We start from the raw sequence: 19,992 nt of genomic DNA, 5'->3' as shown, positions 1-19,992 counted from the left end.
GCAGTCTGCTTGTCTAGAGGGCCCCCATGGTACTAGAGTGTCTGCAAACCCATCCACTCTGGCAACCATCAGCAGGGCAACAGCTAGAGAGGCACCAGTCACATACGGGAAGTGGAAGAAGTGTCTGGGAAAGGGGCAAGTGCTGAGAAAGCAGCATTGTTCCCTCTCAGACCCCTTCCCCACATACAGTGCCACAATGTGGTGAAGCAGGTCACTCCACACTGACAAATACCTAAGGCTCCACCCCTAATGTAACAGGTGTGACAGCTCTACCTAAGACACAGAGGCAAACACAGGAACCTGTCAAGTTGAGGAGACAGAGAAGTATGGCCCAGGGGAGGGAGCAGATCAAGGTTCCAGTCAGAGAACTGAGTGACAAGGAGATAGCCAACCTAACAAATGAAGAGTTCAAAACACTGGTGATAACGATGCTCACAGACTTGACAGTTATGCTTAAGTGTGACAAATGCATAAGGGAAGAGGCGAAGGCTATGATAAGTGAAATGAAGGAAAATTCACATGAAACCAGTAGTGAAGGGAAGGAAACCTGGGTTCAAATCAATGATTTGGAACACAGGAAGAAATAAACAGTCAACCAGCACAGAAGCAGGAAACAAGATTTGAAAAAAATGAGGAGAGGATTAGGAACCTATGGGACGACTTTAAATATGCCAACATCCAAGTCATAGGGGTGCAGAGGAGAAGAGGAAGAGCAAGAAGTTGAAAACTTATGTGAAAAAAAATAGTGAAAGAAAACTCCCCAAATTTGGAGAAGAAAATAGACATACAAGTCCAGGAAGCACAGAGAGTCCCAAACAAGCTAGACCCAAAGAGGACCACACCAAGACACATCATAATTAAAGTGCCAAAGGTTCAAGATAAGGAGAGAATCTTAAAAGCAGCAAGAGAAAAGCAGAGAGCTACCTACAAAGGGGTGCCTATAAGACTTTCAGCTGATTTCTCAAAAGAAACTTTGCAGGCAAGAAGTATTCAATGTGATGGAAAGCAAGGACCTACAACCAAGATTACTCTATCCAGCAAAGCTATCATTTAGAATGGAAGGGCAGATAAAGTGCTTTCCAGACAAGGTAAAGCTAAAGGAGTTCATCAACACCAAGCCTTTATTATATGAAATGTTAAAGGGGCTTATTTAAGAAAAAGAGGACCCAAACTATGAACATTAAAATGACAACAAACTCACAACTATCAACGACAGAATCTAAAACAAAAACAAAAACAAACTAGGCAAACAACTAGAATACGAATAAAATCATAGGTATGGGGATCATTTGCAGGGTTATCAGCTGGGAGGGGGAAGGGGGAGAAATGGAGAAATGGTGCAGGGATTAAGAAGAATAACTAGTAGGTACAAAATAGAGAGAGGTATGTTAGGAATAGTACAGGAAGGGGTGAAGTGAAAGAACTTATATGCCAGACTCATTGACATGAACTAAGGGGGAGGTGGGATTGCTGGACAGAAGTGGGTACTGGGTGGAGGGGAGCAAAGGGAAAAGAAATTGGGACAACTAAAATAATAAAATATGCTTTAAAAAATATATAGGTGGGATAAATGGAATGCAGAAAAATACAATAAGAAAGTGAAAAAAGAAAAATAAATGGACTTTTTCCAAATTAAATGTTTGCACATCAAAAGTCACCATCAAGAAAATGAAAAGAAGCCACAGAATATTTGCAAGTAATACATATTATAAAAGACTTGTATCCAGAATATATAAAGAACTCTTACAACTTAATAAGAAGAAGACAAACAATACAATTTTAAAATGGGCAAAAGAGTTGTACAGACATATCATGAAATAAGTTATATGAGTGGTTAATGAGCACACAAAAAGATGCTCAGCATCTTTAGTTATTAGGAAAATGCAAATTAAAACCACAAGTTACATGACCACTATAATAAATATTATAAAAATAAATAAGAACAAACATTGGTGAGGATGTAGAGAGACTGAAATTATTATATGCTATTGGGGGGGAATGGAAAGTGGTGCAGGAACCTCAGAAAAGTTTGGCAGTTTCTTAAAAAGCCATTCTGCTTCTAAGTATCACCCAAGAGAAATGAAAGCATGTATTCACACAAAGACTTCATACAAATGTTCATGGCAGCTTCATTCATAATAGACCAGAAATGATACTCATTAACTGATGAGTGGCTTAACAAATGATGAATGATATATCCTTACAATGGAATACCATTTAGCAATATAAAGGAAGAGAGCGCTGATAGATGCTATACAAGGGATAAACCTCAAGACATTATGTCTAATGAAAGTAGCCAGATGTGAAGATCACGTATTGTGTGATTCCAAGAAAAGTAAACATATGGAGACATAAGTAAAATTGTAGTTGTGTGGGCCTGGGGATGGAAAGGTGAGCATGACAAGCATGAGAGATTTCAGCGTGATGGAAATGTTCTAAAACCAGCCATGGTGATGGTGGCCGAACTCTGTAAATCTACTAAAAATTACTGAATTGTACAAAACAAGTGAATTTTATGTAATGTATACCACTAAATAAGTTACTAACAGCAAAAAAAAAAAAAAAAAAGGGAAGATTTGACTCTACCTACATACTGAAAAAGTATACCATATACCAGGGAAAATTGATCTAGAAGGATCAACACTTAGATATATCCTAGTTACATTATTAAACTTACAAGATAAAGAATCTCACTTCTGGGTAAGATGGATGCCTAGACAGATGCTGGGTCTCCCTACACAACTAAGAAGGAATACGACTACTTCAAAATTAGAGACAAACAGAAGTTCTAGAAAAATCAAGCTGCATGGAAGTCCAACAAACAAAGATATAAAGAAGAAACACTCATCTAGACAGGAGGGGCAGAGCCTGGGTGGAGAGGATCTGGTGTGGTGGCAGCAGCAGATGGAGCAGCAGCAGATGGCGGTAAGCGCAGTCACAAGTTTTAAAAAGTTGGGAAGGACACCTGCGGAGCTCTCCCGGCTCCTGACCAGACCAAAGAGCTCATGGTCCCAGTGCCAGGGAAAAATCAAGCCTCATTGCTTCTGACTCTGCAGACCACTGGGGGTTGGGGCGGAGGAAGAAACTGCCAGTCTCTCAGCAGAGTCCACTTGTTTAAGGGCCCCCATAGTCCTAGAACGTCTGCAGACCCACCCACTCTGAGAACGATGGCCAGAGCAACACCTAGAGAGGCACCAGTCCCATACAAAAGTGGGAGAAGTGCCTGGAAAAGAGGCAAAAGTTGAGCAAGAAGCATTGCTCCTCTAGGGCCCCTTCCCCAGAAAAAAGAGCCACAACATGGTGAAATGGTCACCCTATACTGACGAATACCTAAGGCTCTGCACCTTACAATGTAACACAAGCGAAAGCTCTACCTAAGACACAGAGGCAAACAAACACAGAAGCCTGTCAAGATGAGGAGACAGAAAAGTATGGCCCACAAGGGGGAACAGATAAATGTTCCAGTGGGAGAATTAAGTAAGGAGGAGAAAGTCAACCAAACAAACAAAGAGAGAGGCAATATAACGAATGCAGAATTCAAAACAATTGTGATAAAGCTGCTCAAGGCTTGACAGATATGCTTGACTATAGCAAATGCATAAGGGAAGAAGTAAAGGCTATGCTAAAAGAAGCAAAGAAAAATCCACACAAAGCCAACGGTGAAGGGAAGGAAACTGGGGTTCAAATCAATGACTTGGAATATAAGGAAGCAAAAAAAACAGTCAACTAGTACAGAATGAGGAAACAATAATTCAAAAAAATAAGGAGAGGCTTAGGAACCTCTGGAACAACTTAAATGTGCCAACATCCGTATCATAAAAGTGCCAGAAGGAGAAGAGGAAGAGCAAGAAATTGAAAGCTTCTGTGAAAAAATAATGACAGCCAACTCCTCAAATTTGGAGAAGAAAATAGACATACAAGTCCAGGAAGGACACAGAGTCCCAAAAAAGCTAGACTCAAGGAGAACCACACTAAGACACATGATAATGAAAATGCCAAAAGTTGAAGGTAAGGAGAGAATCTTAAAAGCAGCAAGAGAAAAGCACAGAGTTACTTTCAAAGGGGTGCCTATAAGACTTTCAACTGATTTCTCAAAAGACACTTTGCAGGCAAGAAGGGACTGGAACAAGTATTCAATGTAATGAAAGGCAAGGACCTACAATCAAGATTACTATATCCAGCAACGATATAATTTAGAATGGAAGGACAGATGAAGTGCTTCCCTGACAAGCTGAAGCTAAAGCAGTTCATCATCAACAAGCCATTATGATATGAAATGTCAAAGGGACTTAAGAAAAAGGAGATCACAACTATGAACACTAAAATGACGACAAACTCACAAGTATCAACAACGAAATCTAAAACATAAAAACAAAATCCATCTAAGCAAACCAGAATAGGAACAGAATCGTCGGTATGAGGATCATTTGGGGGTTATCAGCTGGGAGGGGAGAGGGGGAGAGGTGGGGAAATGGTACAGGGATTAAGAAGCATAATCGGTTGGTACAAACTAGTCAGGGGGAAGATAAGAATAACATAGGAAAGGGTGAAGCCAAAGAACTTATATGCACAACCCATGGACATGAACTGAGGGGGGTGGGGGATATCGCCGGGGGAAGAGAGATACTGGACAGAGGGGAGCAAAGGGGTAAAAAATTGGGATAACTAAAACAGCACAATCAATAAAATATACATTAAAAAAAAAAAGACTCTTTGGGCAGCTGGATGAAAAGATCAAGAGATCATAGGAAAAAAATATCAGAAGGAGAAAAGGTATGAGATATGAAACTTTAAGAAACCACAAATCTAGAAGAAAACATGAGAGAATTCCCTAATGAATCTGGAGTGGAAAAGATCTAATTATGATTCAAAAGTCAGAGCCATCAAAGAAATAGTCTGAGTATACATGAAGGGAGGGGAGGAGAAGACAAGAGTATCCCTACTATCTGGCAAAGGAGTCTGGGAAATGTAATTGACAGGTGCCCAGCCCCTGAGATAGAGTGAGGAAGGGCAAGAATGGTGCTCTCTAAAGACTTGCACAAGAATGTTCATAGCAGCTTTATTAATAATATTCCAAAAATGGAAATAATCCAAATGTCAACGAAGAGGTAAATGGATAAATAAACCGTCTTATTGCTGTAATGGAATACTATCAGAAATGAAAAGGAATGAAATACTCATATAGGCAAATACACAGAAGAATATTTAAAACACTGGCTGAACCAAAGGATTCATAAAGTACTGTGTGTACAATTTTATTGTAAGTTATAGAATAAGCAAAAAGAATTTATAGTGATAGCTACCACAACAATGTTTGCCCCCAAGGGTTGGGAGATCGACTGAGAAGAGGAACATCGCAGCTTTCTGGGGGCGATTTATTCCTTTACCCATGGTGGTTACACGGGAGTATGTATTTGTTAAAACTTATCTAACTGTACACTTAAAATGTTATTGTTTGTAAATAATACCTCAATAAAGAAATAGCCACCATTAAGAGAATGAAAAGCCCCAAACTTAGAGAAGATATTTAGGACACACACATCTGATGAAAGATTGTTCCCAGAAAACATAATGTACAGGTCAACAAAAAGAATAGAGGGACTTCCGGCCAAGATGGAGGCATAGACAGACACGCTGCGTCGCCCTCCACAGCTAAGAAGGAATACGACTACCTCAAAACTAGAAAGAACCAGAAGTTCCAGAAAAATCAAACTGCATGGAAGTCCAGCAGACAAAGATATAAAGAAGAAATACTCATCTAGACAGGTAGGAGGGGCAGAGCCGGGGCGGAGAGGACGCGGTGTGGTGGCAGCAGCAGCAGCGGCGGCAGGCCCGCAGAAAGCTCACTCACAAGTCTTAAAAAGTCAGGAGGGACACCTGGGGAGCCTTCCTAGCTCCTCACCGGACCTAGCAGCTCACGGTGGTCCCAGCACCGGAGAAAATCAAGCCTCATTGCTTCTGACTGTGCAGACCAGTGGGGGTTGGGGTGGGAGAAGAAACTGCCAGTCTCAGTCTCTCAACAGAGTCCACTTGTTTAAAGGGCCCCCACAGTCCGAGAACATTCACAGACCCACCCACTCTGGGAACGGCGTCCAGGGCAACAGCTAGAGGGGCTCCAGGCTGGTGAGGAAGTAGGAGAGGTGCCTGGAAAAGGGGCGAGTGCTGGGCAGGTGGCATTGTTCCCTCTCAGATGCCTCCCCCACATACAGCGCCACAACATGGTGAAACACGTTGCCCTATACTGACAAATCCCTGAGGCTTCGCCCCTTACAACATAACGAGAACGACAGCTCTACCTGGGACACAGAGGCAAATAAACGCAGGAGCCTGTCAAGATGAGGAGACAGAGAAGTGTGGCCCAAAAGGGGGAACAGATCAAGGTTCCAGTGGGAGGACTAAGCGACGAGGAATGAATAGCCAACCTAACAGAGGAGGAGATAGACGGCCTAACAGATGCCGAATTCAAAACACTGGTGATAAAGATGCTCACAGGCTTGACAGATATGCTTGAATACCGCAAATGCATAAGGGAAGAAGCAAAGGTTATGCTAAACGAAGCGAAGGAAAATCCACACAGAGCCAACGGTGAAGGGAAGAAAACTGGGGTTCAAATCAATGACTTGGAACGTAAGGAAGAAAAAAAGTCAACCAGTGCAGAATGAGGAAGCAAGAATTGAAAAAAAAATGAGGAAAACATCCCAAATTTGGTGAAGGAGATGGACATACAAGTCCGGAAAGCACAGAGGGTCCCGGGTAACCTGGACCCAGAGGGTACCACACCAGGACACATCATGACTGAGATGCTGAAGGCGAAAGATAAAGACAGAGTCCTAGGGGCAGCAAGAGAGAGGCGGACAGTTGCCTACAAGGGGGTGCCTATAGGACTATCTGCTGATTTCTCAGAGAACACTTTGCAGGCAGGAAGGCACTGGCAAGCAGTATTCGATGTGATGAAAGGCAACCTGCAACCAGGATTACTCTATCCAGCAAAGTTATCACTTGGAATGGAAGGTCTGATGAAGTGCTTCCCTGACAAGGTGAAGCTAAAGGAGTTCATCATCACCAAGCCATTATTGTATGAAACGTCAAAGGGACTTACTTAAGAAAAATGAGATCACAACTATGAACACTAAAATGATGACAAACTCACAAGTATCAACAAGGAAATCTAAAACATAAAAACAAAATCCATCTAAGCAAACCAGAATAGGAACAAAATCATCAGTATGAGGATCATTTGGGGGTTATCAGCTGGGAGGGGAGAGGGGGAGAGGTGGGGAAATGGTGCAGGGATTAAGAAGCATAATCGGTTGGTACAAAATAGTCAGGGGGAAGATAAGAATAATATAGGAAAGGGTGAAGCCAAAGAACTTATATGCACAACCCATGGACATGAACTAAGAGGGTTCGGATTTCTGGAGGGAAGGGAGGTACTGGGTGGAGGGGAGCAAAACGGAAAAAAATTGGAACTACTGTTACAACATAATCAATAAAATATACTTTAAAAAATATATAGATAGCCAAATATAATAATGATTAAAAGATATTAGGGTTTTAGTGATAAGAAAAAAAATATATGTAAACATATGAAAAGATGCTCAACCTTCATTTATAATCAGGAAAATGGCAAACCAAGATCTTATGAAATACCATTTTATATCTACTAGATTACTTGGAGTGGTAAATACGCAATACAGGATACAGATGGTGTATTATGGAATTGTACATCTGAAACCTATATAATTTTATGAACCAGTGTTACCCCAATAAATTCAATAAAAACGTTTAAAAAGTAAGTGCATCCATCAGATTGGCAAAAAAAAACTTAAAAGATTGGGCAGCCGCAAGTACTGGTGAGAACGCAGAATAGTAGGAATTCTCATACCACATTGATGAAAATGTGGTTTAGTATAATTACTTTTACTTTAAATTTCTCTTCCACTCCTGGGTATGTAATTTAGAGGAAGTCTTGCTCTTGTGACCAGGAGACATGTACAAGAATGTTTATAACAATGTTACTAGAGCAGAAAAAAGATGCATCCTAGCCCTGGTTGATGTGGCCCTTTGGATTGAGAGATGGCCTGCAAACCAAGGGGCACATGTCTGGGTTGTGGGCCAGGTCCCCAGTTGGGGGTGTGCGAGAGGCAACCACACATTGCTGTTTCTCTCTTTCTTTCTCCCTCCCTTCCCCTCCTCTCTAAAAATAAATAAATAAAATATTAAAAAAAAAAAATACAACCTAAATGTATACTATACCACATAATTAGAGGTAAGTTCTACCAAACTTTCAAGGAAGGTTATAACCCTACAATGGGATATATACAGAACTAAAAGTGAACTTCAGCTATAAAAACCAATATAAAAGAATTAATATTTAGCAAAACATGCAAAAACATAAGTTCCACTGAATGAGCATGCAACAATAGTATGCTCTTTAGGGCTGCACATATAAGAGATAAGATTTTTTTTTTTTTTTAAAGCAAGAGTCAGGATTGTGGTTATTTCTTGGGTAAATCAATCTGGAAAGAATATGGGCGGGGCGGGGTCTTCTAAGAGGCTGACAATTTTCTGCTTTTTAAGCTGAGTGGTAAGCGTGTGGGTACTACCTTTCTTTTTCTTTTTTAAAGATTTTATTTGTTTTTAGAGAGAGGGAGAAAGGGAGGGAGGGAAACATCAACATGTGAGAGAAACATCAGTCAGTTGCCTCTCGTACACGCCTGCCCCAAATGGGGACCAGCCTGCCACACAGACATGTGCCCTGACTTGGAATCACACTGGGGACTTTTCGCTCTGTGGGATGATCTCAACCAACTGAGCCATGCCTGTCAGGGCCATGGGTACTACTCTTATTCTTCTTCTTTATATATGCTTTTATGTACTTTTTGTATGTTTATTTTATAACTTAAAAACAAATAGAAGGCGTGACTGAATACTTTCTCTCTCTTTTTAAATACTGTGTCCGTTTTATCAGTAGCTTACACCATGCAAAATTAAAGTCTCTTTCAAATGGCTATGATGGTATGCCAATTTTTTTCATAGCGTATCATTACTAAAAGTGGATACAAGTAAAACAAGTAGAATGTTATGCTAAATTAAAGAAGCCAGTATTTCTTCATATTGTATGATTCCATGTGTATGAAAGGTCAGGAATAGGAAACTCTATAGATACAGAAAGTAGATCAGTGGTTGCCTCAGGCTGGAGAGGTGGGAGGCAATAGAAAGTGACAGGTAGTGGGAACAGGATTTCTTTTGGGGATGATAAATGTTCTAAAATTGACCATGGTGATGGTGCACAGTTCGGTTAACATACTAAAAACCACTGAATCGTCTACTTTACATGGTTGAATTATATGGTATTGTGAATTACATTTCAATAAAGCTGTTCTTTAAAAAACAGGTAAAGCAGAAGAATGCACGGAAAGCCTCTCAATGGGTGATGTGATGATGAAGTTGATGAAGATAAAAGGGAGACCATATCCTCCAGAGCAATCATTCTCAAACTTCAGCATGCATCTGAATTGCCTGGACGGTTTGTTAAATCATGGATTGTGGGGCCCCATCCCAGAGATTCTGATTCTTTAGGACTGGGTTGGGCCAAGAATCTACATTGCTCACAGTTCCCAGGCAATGCTGATGCTGCTCCCAGACACCATAGTTTGAAGACCGTTTCTCTCTAGGGCCCAATAGGTAGATATTGGATGAAGTGATAAATGGTTTAATAGCGGACAGGCAGATGAGCAGTGGGTGGCAGTTGCACAGATGGATATGGGGGTGGAGGGGGCAGTGTTCAGAGTAGTGGTGGAGAAGATGGGGTTGGAGAGGTTGTAGTGCGGAGAAGGATTTGAAGTCAAGACCTGGTTTCAACCCTGTGGGCTCAGCACCAGAGGCAGATTAAGGTCGGTTGAGGCCCCAGGAGCAGAAGAAAATATTGGGAAAATAAAAATACATGTTAACCATATTTTATGCAGCATAATAATGAAATCAAACTTGGTGTCATTAGAAAAAAGTGTAAAGTTGGGGTTTTGCGGGGTCCTGCAGAAGTCGGTGCCCAGGGTGTGCACCCCGTGCACCTGCCGTTAAATCTGCCCCTGTTCACCACCCACTAGCTGTGCAATGTTTGGCAGATCACTTCACTTCCCTGAAGCTCATTGTCCCAATGTGTGAAATGTGGGTTAACAGTGTCTCTGAATGTCCCATGAACTAATACCCTTAAAAGGGCACAGAGCCTAGTGTGCAGTGGATGCTCTCCACCTCCTGCTGGATCTTACTATTACCATCATATATCACTGGGCTGTACTGTGTAGTTGAGATGAGAGGCTTGTAATTCAGGTCCATCTTGTTTCCATAGTGGCCAATGCTGACCTCAAATTGGATCAGGTCCTTGAAGTTGGGCATCATGGTGCAGGAAAGGAAGATGACGCACAGCCCATACTTTTGGCGGTTCTGGTGTTTCTAAAACAACAACCCCCATACCCCCAGCACATAAGGCAAGGGTGATCAAGGCTATAAAGACGGGCAGGGGGCAAGGATGAAGTGCGCTGTTTCTATCAAAAGCCATCTTTGCTTCTCTTCAGGGTGAGCTAGACCCCCACTCAAAGCCTTGCCTTGACTCACACTTACCTGACTGATCAAAGAGGGAGTTCCTTCCAATACCTCCATCACCTGGTCCCCTCCACCCAGACAGCTCTGGTTCTTTTTCTTCCTGAAACTGGGTAGAAGGGTCTTCTCCCTTGGTCAGGCTAGGTGCTGGGTTGGGCCACGTACCTCCACCCATGTTGGGTCACTACACCCCTCTCCTTTGGGCCTAAATGCCCTTCTCAGATGAGGCCGAGTGCAGGCAAGAGTGCACAGTAGAGGTTGCACAAGCTCATACATCCTCCCCTGGTCCTTTTCAAGCCCCTCCTCCCACCATGCCTCCCATCTGCCTGGGGTCCTCTCTGCATCGTGTTAGCTGCTTTCCTATTTCTTCTGCTAACCTCTGCCTTACTCTTGCATGTTCCCAGTTTGTTCCCTAGCTCAGGTCTCCCCTGTCTTAAACATAGCCCTCCTTCTCCTCTGAGAGCCTGTTTAGCTACTACCTTCTCTTGTCTCCCTCCACTTTCCAGCCAAGTTGCTATGTGCTTGTCTCCACCCACAATCTGCAACTCTTCCCCACCCAACCCCCATGGTGCCTGACTTCTCTCCTGACCCAAGGCTACCGGTACCTTCTCAATAACCAGTGGAAATTTGTGAGTCCTCACCCTTTCTCTCCGCCACCTTCAGAGAGCTGATGACTCCTTTCTCCAGCTCTCCCACCATAGGCTGCTTTAGTGCTCACTTTACAAACCCCTCCTTCTCCTGCCTCCCAGGCTGTGGTGTCGCTATAGGCTCCAGCCTCAGCTCCCTTCTTTCACTTCACCTATTCCACCTGGGCAAGTTCTCCATAACCGCGGTTCAGATCCAGGTGTGCTGATGGCACACCCATCTGTCCAGCAGCCTTGAGACTGGTCTTCATGGATGTCTCAGAAGCACAGGTCAAAGTGAGGTCCATCATCTCCCCCAGAACTGCTCCTCCTTCAGGGAGCCGAGGTTGATGCAAGGTAACTAATCACCTTGCCTCCTGAGGCAGAAAATGGGCATCAGCTTAGGGGAGCTGACCTCACTTATGTCCTGTTAGTTGGTGGCTCTGATCATTCCGCTTCCAAAGAGACTCTGGAACTATTGCCTCCTGTCCATCTCTCTTTCCCTGTGACTATACCCCATCTTATAGGGTGAGTGGCTTACCTTACTCCCTCCTGACTGTTCTTAATTTTCCTGCCTTCAAGAAAAAATCCATATGCCTTAAAATGCTTCTTAGAATGTTTTTCCTTAAACCAAAGCTTTATATTGTTTTCATTGGGTCCCCTTGCCACCTGGTATTTGACACAACGAGAAGATCTAGTGGCTCAGTAAAGACTTGGGTGGATTGACCACCATCTTCATGCACCCATCACCGCATTCAGCTTGTGGCCGGGGCCAAAAGTGGGAGGCACAGTTGACTGAGGAGGGTAGAGGGCCACTTTCTTCCTGGGTTACCTCTACACTGGTCACATCCTGGGAGAGGTCCTTCATCCTGGTATCTTGGTGGGACTTGATGTGGGTGACTAACTCCAGGAAGATCCGGCCTCTATATGCCAAACCATCTTTAACAGAGCTGGGGATACTCTAGGGTCAAAGGGAGGAAAACGGGGAGAAAAGGGCTGAGAGAAACAGAGCAGGCCAATCTCCCAACACCTCTGCAGCAAAGACAGAGTTGTCCAGTAACTTCGACCCCAGGGAGGAATTCTAGACCCCAGACTCAGTGTTGCTGGAACCCTGTAGGCCCTGACCCCTCTCCTGCACCCCTCAGCCTGCTCCTCCCCTTCATGCATTCTGCCTTTAGATCCTCATAAATACTTCCTGTTGGGAGAGGACTGTGATAACTAGTGTGGTCTCCCCACTTCACCAGTCAGAGCATGTCCCACTTCCGTGGCCACAGTGATTGGCACAAGGGGAGCCACATGTGACTTAAGGATGCAATGAGAATGCTTTCCTGGCCTTCCCTGTTAGAAACTCCGGGGACCATGTTCCCAGCATGGATACCTGACTGCAGTGGGAAAAAACAAGGCCTGTGCTAGAAAGCAGCAGAGATGAGAGATGGAGAGAGAGTGAGAGTCTTCTGATGACACTGAGGTTCTGCTGCCTGCCTGTTCCTCACTCAGAGTCCTTCCCTGGACTTGGCTCTCTGGCATGTGTCACCAGGTCTAAATAACCCAGTGCTTTTCTATATTTACCTGTGCTGTTTCTTTGTCTCATAGGTCCTTTCCACCTGTTTAAAATCTTACCCAAGGTTCCATCTCAGTGCCCTCTGTTCATTTCTTGTGTCCTATCACGTGTCCCACACATCCATAGCCATTTATGTACATGCTTCACGTTCTCTGCCCAGGTTGGACCAGCCCACCAAACACCAGGGCCAGGTCTTCCCCAGGTTCTCTCAGGCCCCAGTGCCTCACATATGGCTGGTTTTACCTCCTCTGTTCCCTAGAGCTGACATGAGAAGCTTACAGAGCCTTCTTCTTGGATCCGGAAATGGGCCTTTTTACCCCCATGGAGAGTCAGAAAGCTGGGGCCGAAGCAGGGTAGGAAACCAGAATATGTTCCTGCAAGAAGAGAGGGTGAGAGAGCGGCCAGGTGGGAGAAGCACAGGAGGAGAGTGGGCGTGGGGGGAGTTGCTTGCCTTCCATTTCTGCTCCTGTGGATGATATCTGGTTGAGGGACAGGCTGACAGTCCCAATTTCATCCCTGCAGTTGCTCTTGGGGCTGGAGAGAAACACATACCGCCAGCTGAGCCTCTGACCCATTTCTGATTTTCTCCTCCCTGCCATGTTTTCCAGCCTCCACTCAGCTGCTCACCAGTCCAAGACTCTGAACTTGATGTAGCTGGAGAGACAGGGCAGCTGCAGGGGGAGGCAAGAGGCACAGTGGGTACATGGTGCGTGTGCTTGGAGGGTCTGGTCCTTGTGGAAACTGCAAGCACTTGGAAGTCCTGGGTCTGGATCCAAGGCCTGACTCAGTTACCAATGAACCATTTAACTATAGCCAAGATGGATTTGCTATGGAGGTCCCCCACATGCATGGGTCCCTCACAAGGTCCTGAGAGAGATAGGACTGTGTCCCATGATTGTTCTGTGTTCTTTTTTATTTTTAATCCTCACCTGAGGACATGCTTATTGATTTTAGAGAAAGGGGAGGGAAGGGAAAGGGAGGGAAAGAGAGGGAGAAAAGCAACGATTGATTACCTCCGATATGTGCCCAGACCAGGGACTGAACCTGCAACCTGGGCATGTTTCCTGACCAGTAATCAAATCTGCGAGCTTTTAGTTTATGGGATGATGCTCCAACCAACTGAGCCACACCGGCCAGGGCAATTTTGTATTCTTGTTCTCCACATGGCCCCTAATTGCATAAGTTCAGGACCCCTGAGACCTGGGTGCTCCCTGACTGTGGATTTCAAGACTATGGTTTTCATACAGCCCTGTTCAGTCTAAATGCATGTTTACCAAACCTTCTTGTGGGGGAGCTCAGGAGCCTGAATGTCTTCATCACATCGGCAGTTAACTTTCAACCGGTAGGTCATCTATCTCCTCAAAGAGCAAATAATAATAGCTACCTATCTGGTGGGGAGTTCCATGTCCCTGTGCTGAATGATCCTCCTGTACCAACCGAGTGATACCTCCCAATAGCCCCATTAGCCAGGTGCTATTCGGAGTCCCATTTTCAGACAGGAAAACTGAGTTCCTGAAGTTCTCATGTTATACTCAGGGGCTGATGCAGCCCCAGAACTCCTAACCACACTGTCAAAGCCCAGTGAAGACTGGAACCACCCCTATTTGCAGATGGGAATGACGCTCAGAGAAAGAGAGAGACTTGATCAAGGTCACATAGTAAGGGGTGGAGTCAGGACTGGAAATCATGCTCTGAATCTTATTTCCACTCTGCTACAGGGTTCCCTTAATTATGAGAATAACAACAACAACAAATCTATGTTTAAAACAGTGGCTGGCCCTGGCTCGTGTGGCTCAGTGGATTGAGCGCTGGCCTATGGACCGAAAGGTGGCCAATTCCTGGTCAGGGCACATGCCTGGGTTGCAGGTCAGGTCCCCAGCTGGGGGCATGTGACAGGCAACCGATCAATATATCTCTCATGAATTGATGTTTCTCTCCCTCTCTTTCTCCCTTCCCTCTTTCTAAAAATAAATAAATAAAATATTAAATCAGAGCTGCTAGGTTGAGGCCTGAGTGGTACTTCCATCTTCTCAGCTGGGGCCTCTTCCCCTCACAGCAGTTTCTGGAGCCTGGCCAGGGTCCTTCCAGATTTACATTTTCCTCATCCATTCTCCCCTTTTTGTGCAGGCTGGGGGCCAAGGGGAGGTAGGGAAAGGGCTTTCCAGTTGAGCAGCTGGGTATTAAGAAATGAGGAAGTCCTGGCTGGCGTGGCTCAGGTGGTTGGAGTGTTATCCCACAAACTGAAAGGTCGCCTTAGTTTGATTCCCTGTCAGGGCACATGCTTAGGTTGCAGGTTTGGTCCCCTGGTCAGGGCATCTACAAGAGACAGCTGATTGAGGTTTCTTGCATCAATGTTTCTCTCCCTCTCTCTTCTCCTTCCTTCCCCTTGCTCTCTAAAATCTATAAGCATGTCCTCGGTAAGGATAAAAAATTAAAAATAAAAATTTTTTAAAAGAAATGAGGCAATTTCCCTGGTTAAAAAAGGACGTTGGAAGTGGAGACATGAGACTGTCAGCATCCACGTCTTCCAAAATTATGAACCCTCTAAATCCAAATTCATGGCTAAATCACCTTTTCATCCACCGTGCTGAGAATCCTCCTTCCATTTTCCAGTTCCTTATCTTGACACCCCTCCTGTCCTGAGGCCCCTGGACTATAAACTGGCACACTGCTATTTCCAGCAGCACTCCCCCTGCAGCCTGCTTTGCTGGGGCTGTGACCAGTTGGCCTCAAATGCTACCATCCGTGTGGTCATCCTGCCACATCAGAGTGAGGTCATGTCTGCTTGCTACATTTCCAGAGGACTAGTAATAATCAGGTTTGCATCCAAGTGGTCCCAGTCCTGGACACTGTGTTCTCACAGAAATGGGTGAGGGTCCAGGAGATCTGTGGACACCTTCAAATGTTGGAAGTCCTCTTTCAGGCATGAAGGAGGGCCTGGCCTGTGTCACTGGTTCTGAACCTGAAGACAGCTGAGCATCTGAGGGTCCCGGTCTCATCACAGCCAGGGACAGGAGGGAGGGAGCTTGACAAGGTTGGGGGATGAGCTCGAACCCTTCTAAACTCTATTTCTACTTTAAGAGTCAATAAAATCATCTAGGAGGTAGGGATTATGTGGAATGGTTAAAAATGATGACTCACCAGGAGGCAGAGGGGAGTTCATTAGCTACTTTCACATCACACAACTGTAAGATATAATGAGCCCAAACACTCTGGATGGTCAAACAGACGGCACTCTTAAGTTCTGCGCACTTGCACTCATGAGAGTGCTCAAGTTCTCTCAGAATTGTCTCCTTTAATTTTGCACACAATTCTTAGACGCCTAGCTTCCAGGGCTTGAAGAGAACTGGCATCCACACCATTGACAAGTGACTGAGAAGGACTGCAAGGCTATAAAAATCAGACCACAGAACCCCACAAAAAAGAGCATCCTGGGGCATTTAGTGTAGGAACAGATAGCCTGACAACCTGTAGCTCAGAATGACTACAGGCTCGTGGTACCTCTGGCCATCAACAAAGAACTTTTAATCTATTCAGGGCATTTGGCTTAAGAGATAATTCATAATACATTTTAGAATTAGTCTTTAAAGTGATTGTTTTGTTTTTAATGTAGATGAAAGGACAATAATTAAGTTTTCTGGAAAGTTCAGTTATATGGCCTACTCATTAATAGTGGATATAGTAAGATTTTCCGTAATAGTCCTGGGTTCGGTATCAGGCAGAGCCGCCCACCCCCACCACATCCCCCGCCCTGGCCCTGCATGCTTCTTGGTCCCTCCTTCCACCCACACTGCCCCACCCACACCAACACCCAAATGTCCCTCTTGTTTGTGGGGCAGGGGAGGGAGGTGAACAGGCATGATGGGGTGGCAATACCTGAATCTGGAAGGTCAGGATCTGGTTCCAGATTGGATTCTCAGTTTGGGTCTTCACCTGTGTCTTAAGCTGGGAACATCCCAAAGCAGTGTTAGTGCCAGTCTGTCCCCTCCTCCCTCCACGGGTCTCACCTCCCAGCCCTTCTGGTCTGGCCCACAGAAGGACGCTGTCTGCAACCCAGGGCTGATTATGGGGCTCCCTGGTCTAAAGATACTTGGACAAATTTTAAGCAACTACAACTTTAGTCCCTACCCAGGTCCAGGTTCCTTAATATTTGTCCTTAAGTCGTCTTTCAATAGGCTACATTTTAAAAATAGATACAGGGTTCTAATTTTGTTATATGAATACATATACATTGTGTTAGATAAGCTCCAAGATCCCAACAGAAACATGATCATAACAGCTCTGATGGCAGCAGCACACATGGCACCCCCTTCTCGAAGCATCATTTTAAAATCTAGCCTTAATCTAAGCAATCATGTCAGTGAAATCAAAGGTTGGTTGGACTGGTTAAACTTTTTGCTTTGCAGGCAGGCTCTCCATCAACTGAGCCACTAGACTGGTTAAACTTTTTAATACACACTCATAAAAGCACAGAAATATTAAACATTTGGAGAAGTTATGTGCCATCTATCACCCAACGTCATCTGGTCTAGATCCAGAGTACAAACCACCCTCAGTGTTGTAGTTCTAAGGTACGTCCACCAATCCTTTCGTACTCCTTCCTTCAAAGAGTGTACACTAACCCCCTCTTCCCTTATACGTGGACTGCATTTAATAAGGTCAAATAGGCAGAATGTGACAGAATTGATGGTTTATAAATTCTGGGACAAACCTATTTAACTTTAACCAGCATTCCCTAAATTTGAACATAGGATTGTTTTTTGCACAAAGCATCCATCAGCACGCTTTGGAACATGCTGTGTTCACAGAGGTTCATGGAATGTCAGCGAATCTCTTGCCAGAACCCTCAATTTATAGAACAAGAAACAGAGGTGCAGAGGGGATGTGACTGTTTCAGTGATGTTCATTTGCAGACATGTTGTTTTATTCAGTCATTCGCTCTTCAGGCATCTGTGTCTTTGGGGCATCTTCTTCATGCTGGGCACTGCACACAGCTCTGGGAGACAGTGGCCAAACCATGGCCTCCACCTTCACAGAGTTCCTGGTCCAGTGGGATCACACAGCCCATTAATGGACGGACTGCGAGATGATTCCTGGGGTTCTGGCTAACAACCCAGTCTCACTCCCACACTACTTTTTTTTTCTAGGTGACCATTTTCTCTACACTTACCTTTTCCCCAATTAGTTCCACCTCCAACATAGGACTCACTAAGTGTCGTTTCTCTGTGAACAAGAAGTTAAAAGATTCTTAGACAACAGCATTTTTTTTTTTTTGGAGGAGGAGAAGGAGGAGGAGGGAAAGACGTGACAGAACAACTTAAAACCCTTCTTCAAAATGTGATTTGGGGGCCCCTGGGCAAACGCCTCTCATTTTCATGCTCTTTGTGTGTGCTGTTCTGTGTCATGACCCATAATGGCAGCAGGGACGGTAGCTGGCATAGGGGACCTTTGCACCCGAGCATCAAAGACAGGTCAGGGACACATGGCCCATTTTTAAAGGGTGTCTATGGGGCCTCTATAAAATTACTCTTAGTGAATTTTAGTTTCACCTTCTCCCTCCACCCCAAATCTTAGGTTAGTGTTCACATGGAACAGGGAAGACCCAGGGGACCTAGGGTGCCACTGTGTAGGGCACCTGGGGGTCATGCCCTCCCTGCCACCCTGACTCTCACTGAGGTGAAGGTCCTCTGCACAGTAGATGAAGAACTGTAAGTAGGCCATGTTGATCGTGACCATCTTCGACTTGAAGATCTGAATATTGGTGTCATCAGTTCCATAGGGCAGCTTTTGATCTACCTGGAGAGACCAGAGAGCTGACAGGGTCAGAGTCATGGGGGTGGGGGTGGGTGGGGGGGGGGTGGGGGGGTCACAGCCAAGGCCACCAAAAGGGAGTGAGTGGACAATCCTAAAGTGACACAGTGGACAAATGAAAGCCTGTGAAGATCAGCAGCCACTTGGAAGACCCAGGGGCGCCCCACAGAAGCAGCCAGGATAGGAAATGTTACTGGGAAGTGGAGGGCAGCCTCACCAGGGCCTGATCTCCCACACCAAGGGCACAGATGGTGACCTTCAGGTAGCCTCTCACACCGCTGTTGGGATCAGTTGGATGGCAGAGGCCTAACCATTTCCTCAGGAGTGTGTGACCTAGAGAGGCAGAGGACCCATGGGAGACCATCTTCCAGTCTCCCCAAAACCAGTCTTTGTTTGTGTGGGAGAGGGATGTGGAAACATGTCTCATATATTCTGATTGCCATCCAGTAGTAGGAAAATGAGAGTCACATTAAGCCAAAATAGTGCACTCACCAGGCTGCCAGTTATTGCCTTTAGAAAATAGGGACCCCTCTTTCCCATCTTGGAAACCTATAGATGTTACTGTCCTGATATGAAAAAGACAAGAATTTTCCCCAAATTTAAGTCCCAACCTCATCCAGGTATGTATGTCATGGCCAAGCCACAGAGGAAACCTCTACTCAAACTTCAATTCCCCAACAATGGCTTCAAAAATAGTCAACCCAAGGCTGCATAAAAAGATTAGCATTTGACCCAAAGGGATGCCTTCAGTTTGGCAGAGAAAGATGTTCTTATAATGCAAGATAAACTACCATAAAGTACAGTAAAATATTATCAAGTACAGAAAATAATTCACACCCTTGGATACTCTCCCCAATGTGTTAAACATACAGGGATTTGTGATGTTTCGACAGCTGGCCTGGATTTTCTCAGAAGATACACATATTTGCACCAACTGTTTACTTACCTGGAGAATGGTAGATAAAACCAATATCTGTCTGAAAAGACAAGCATGGAATAGAAATTAGTGAGGACCTCCAACCAAGATTTGTGATACCAACTAAGCTGATGACAGTATTAGCTGCTTGCCTGCCCTAACTTTTAAAATCTTTGCAGCAAGAGCAGTTGGTCCATATCTTCTCCATTCTACAGAGGAAGATCCTGTGTTTGGGAGAAGTGTTCAACATCTTACAGCTAGAAAATAAGAAGGCCTGGACTGAAAGGATACTTAACCACCAAGCAGCACTGCTTGGCCAACACAACACTGACTCTTTTCTCTCCCTGGGTGTGGTAAGAGCTTCTCCTGTCCTGGGGAAGAGGATGATCAAAGGAGGAGTTGGCAGAGAGACTGAGTCTCCCCTTTTCCCTGGGAGAAGTTTTCTGACTGAGGCCAGAGGGATGTGGTACAGGACTGAAGTG

At 44.7% G+C, this 19,992-nt stretch overlaps 1 protein-coding gene and 1 non-coding gene across 2 annotated transcripts in view; one reads left to right on the top strand and one right to left on the bottom strand.

Moving 5' to 3' along the window:
• Positions 1-19,992, bottom strand: part of FER1L5 (fer-1 like family member 5) — a 57,360-nt gene that overhangs the window by 25,844 nt on the left and 11,524 nt on the right. The window contains exons 10-19 of the mRNA XM_090280763.1: positions 19,541-19,571; positions 18,812-18,927; positions 18,456-18,579; positions 17,954-18,006; positions 16,660-16,728; positions 13,411-13,454; positions 13,235-13,317; positions 13,063-13,157; positions 12,055-12,183; positions 10,275-10,452 (exon numbers count right to left, since the gene is read on the bottom strand). Of these exons, the coding sequence (XP_090136889.1) occupies positions 10,275-10,452; positions 12,055-12,183; positions 13,063-13,157; positions 13,235-13,317; positions 13,411-13,454; positions 16,660-16,728; positions 17,954-18,006; positions 18,456-18,579; positions 18,812-18,927; positions 19,541-19,571 (922 nt within the window). The remainder of the gene's footprint in view (positions 1-10,274; positions 10,453-12,054; positions 12,184-13,062; positions 13,158-13,234; positions 13,318-13,410; positions 13,455-16,659; positions 16,729-17,953; positions 18,007-18,455; positions 18,580-18,811; positions 18,928-19,540; positions 19,572-19,992) is intronic.
• LOC150006554 (small nucleolar RNA SNORA15) lies at positions 8,920-9,067 on the top strand. The gene has a single exon (XR_016512171.1). It is a non-coding gene; the product is annotated as a small nucleolar RNA SNORA15 (small nucleolar RNA).

Source organism: Furipterus horrens, unplaced genomic scaffold, assembly GCF_987537825.1.
Source record: "Furipterus horrens unplaced genomic scaffold, mFurHor1.1.pri manual_scaffold_6, whole genome shotgun sequence".
Taxonomy (NCBI): Eukaryota; Metazoa; Chordata; class Mammalia; order Chiroptera; family Furipteridae; genus Furipterus; species Furipterus horrens.
The sequence above is the reverse complement of the archived record's forward strand: the minus strand, read 5'-3'. Positions and strand labels throughout refer to the sequence as shown.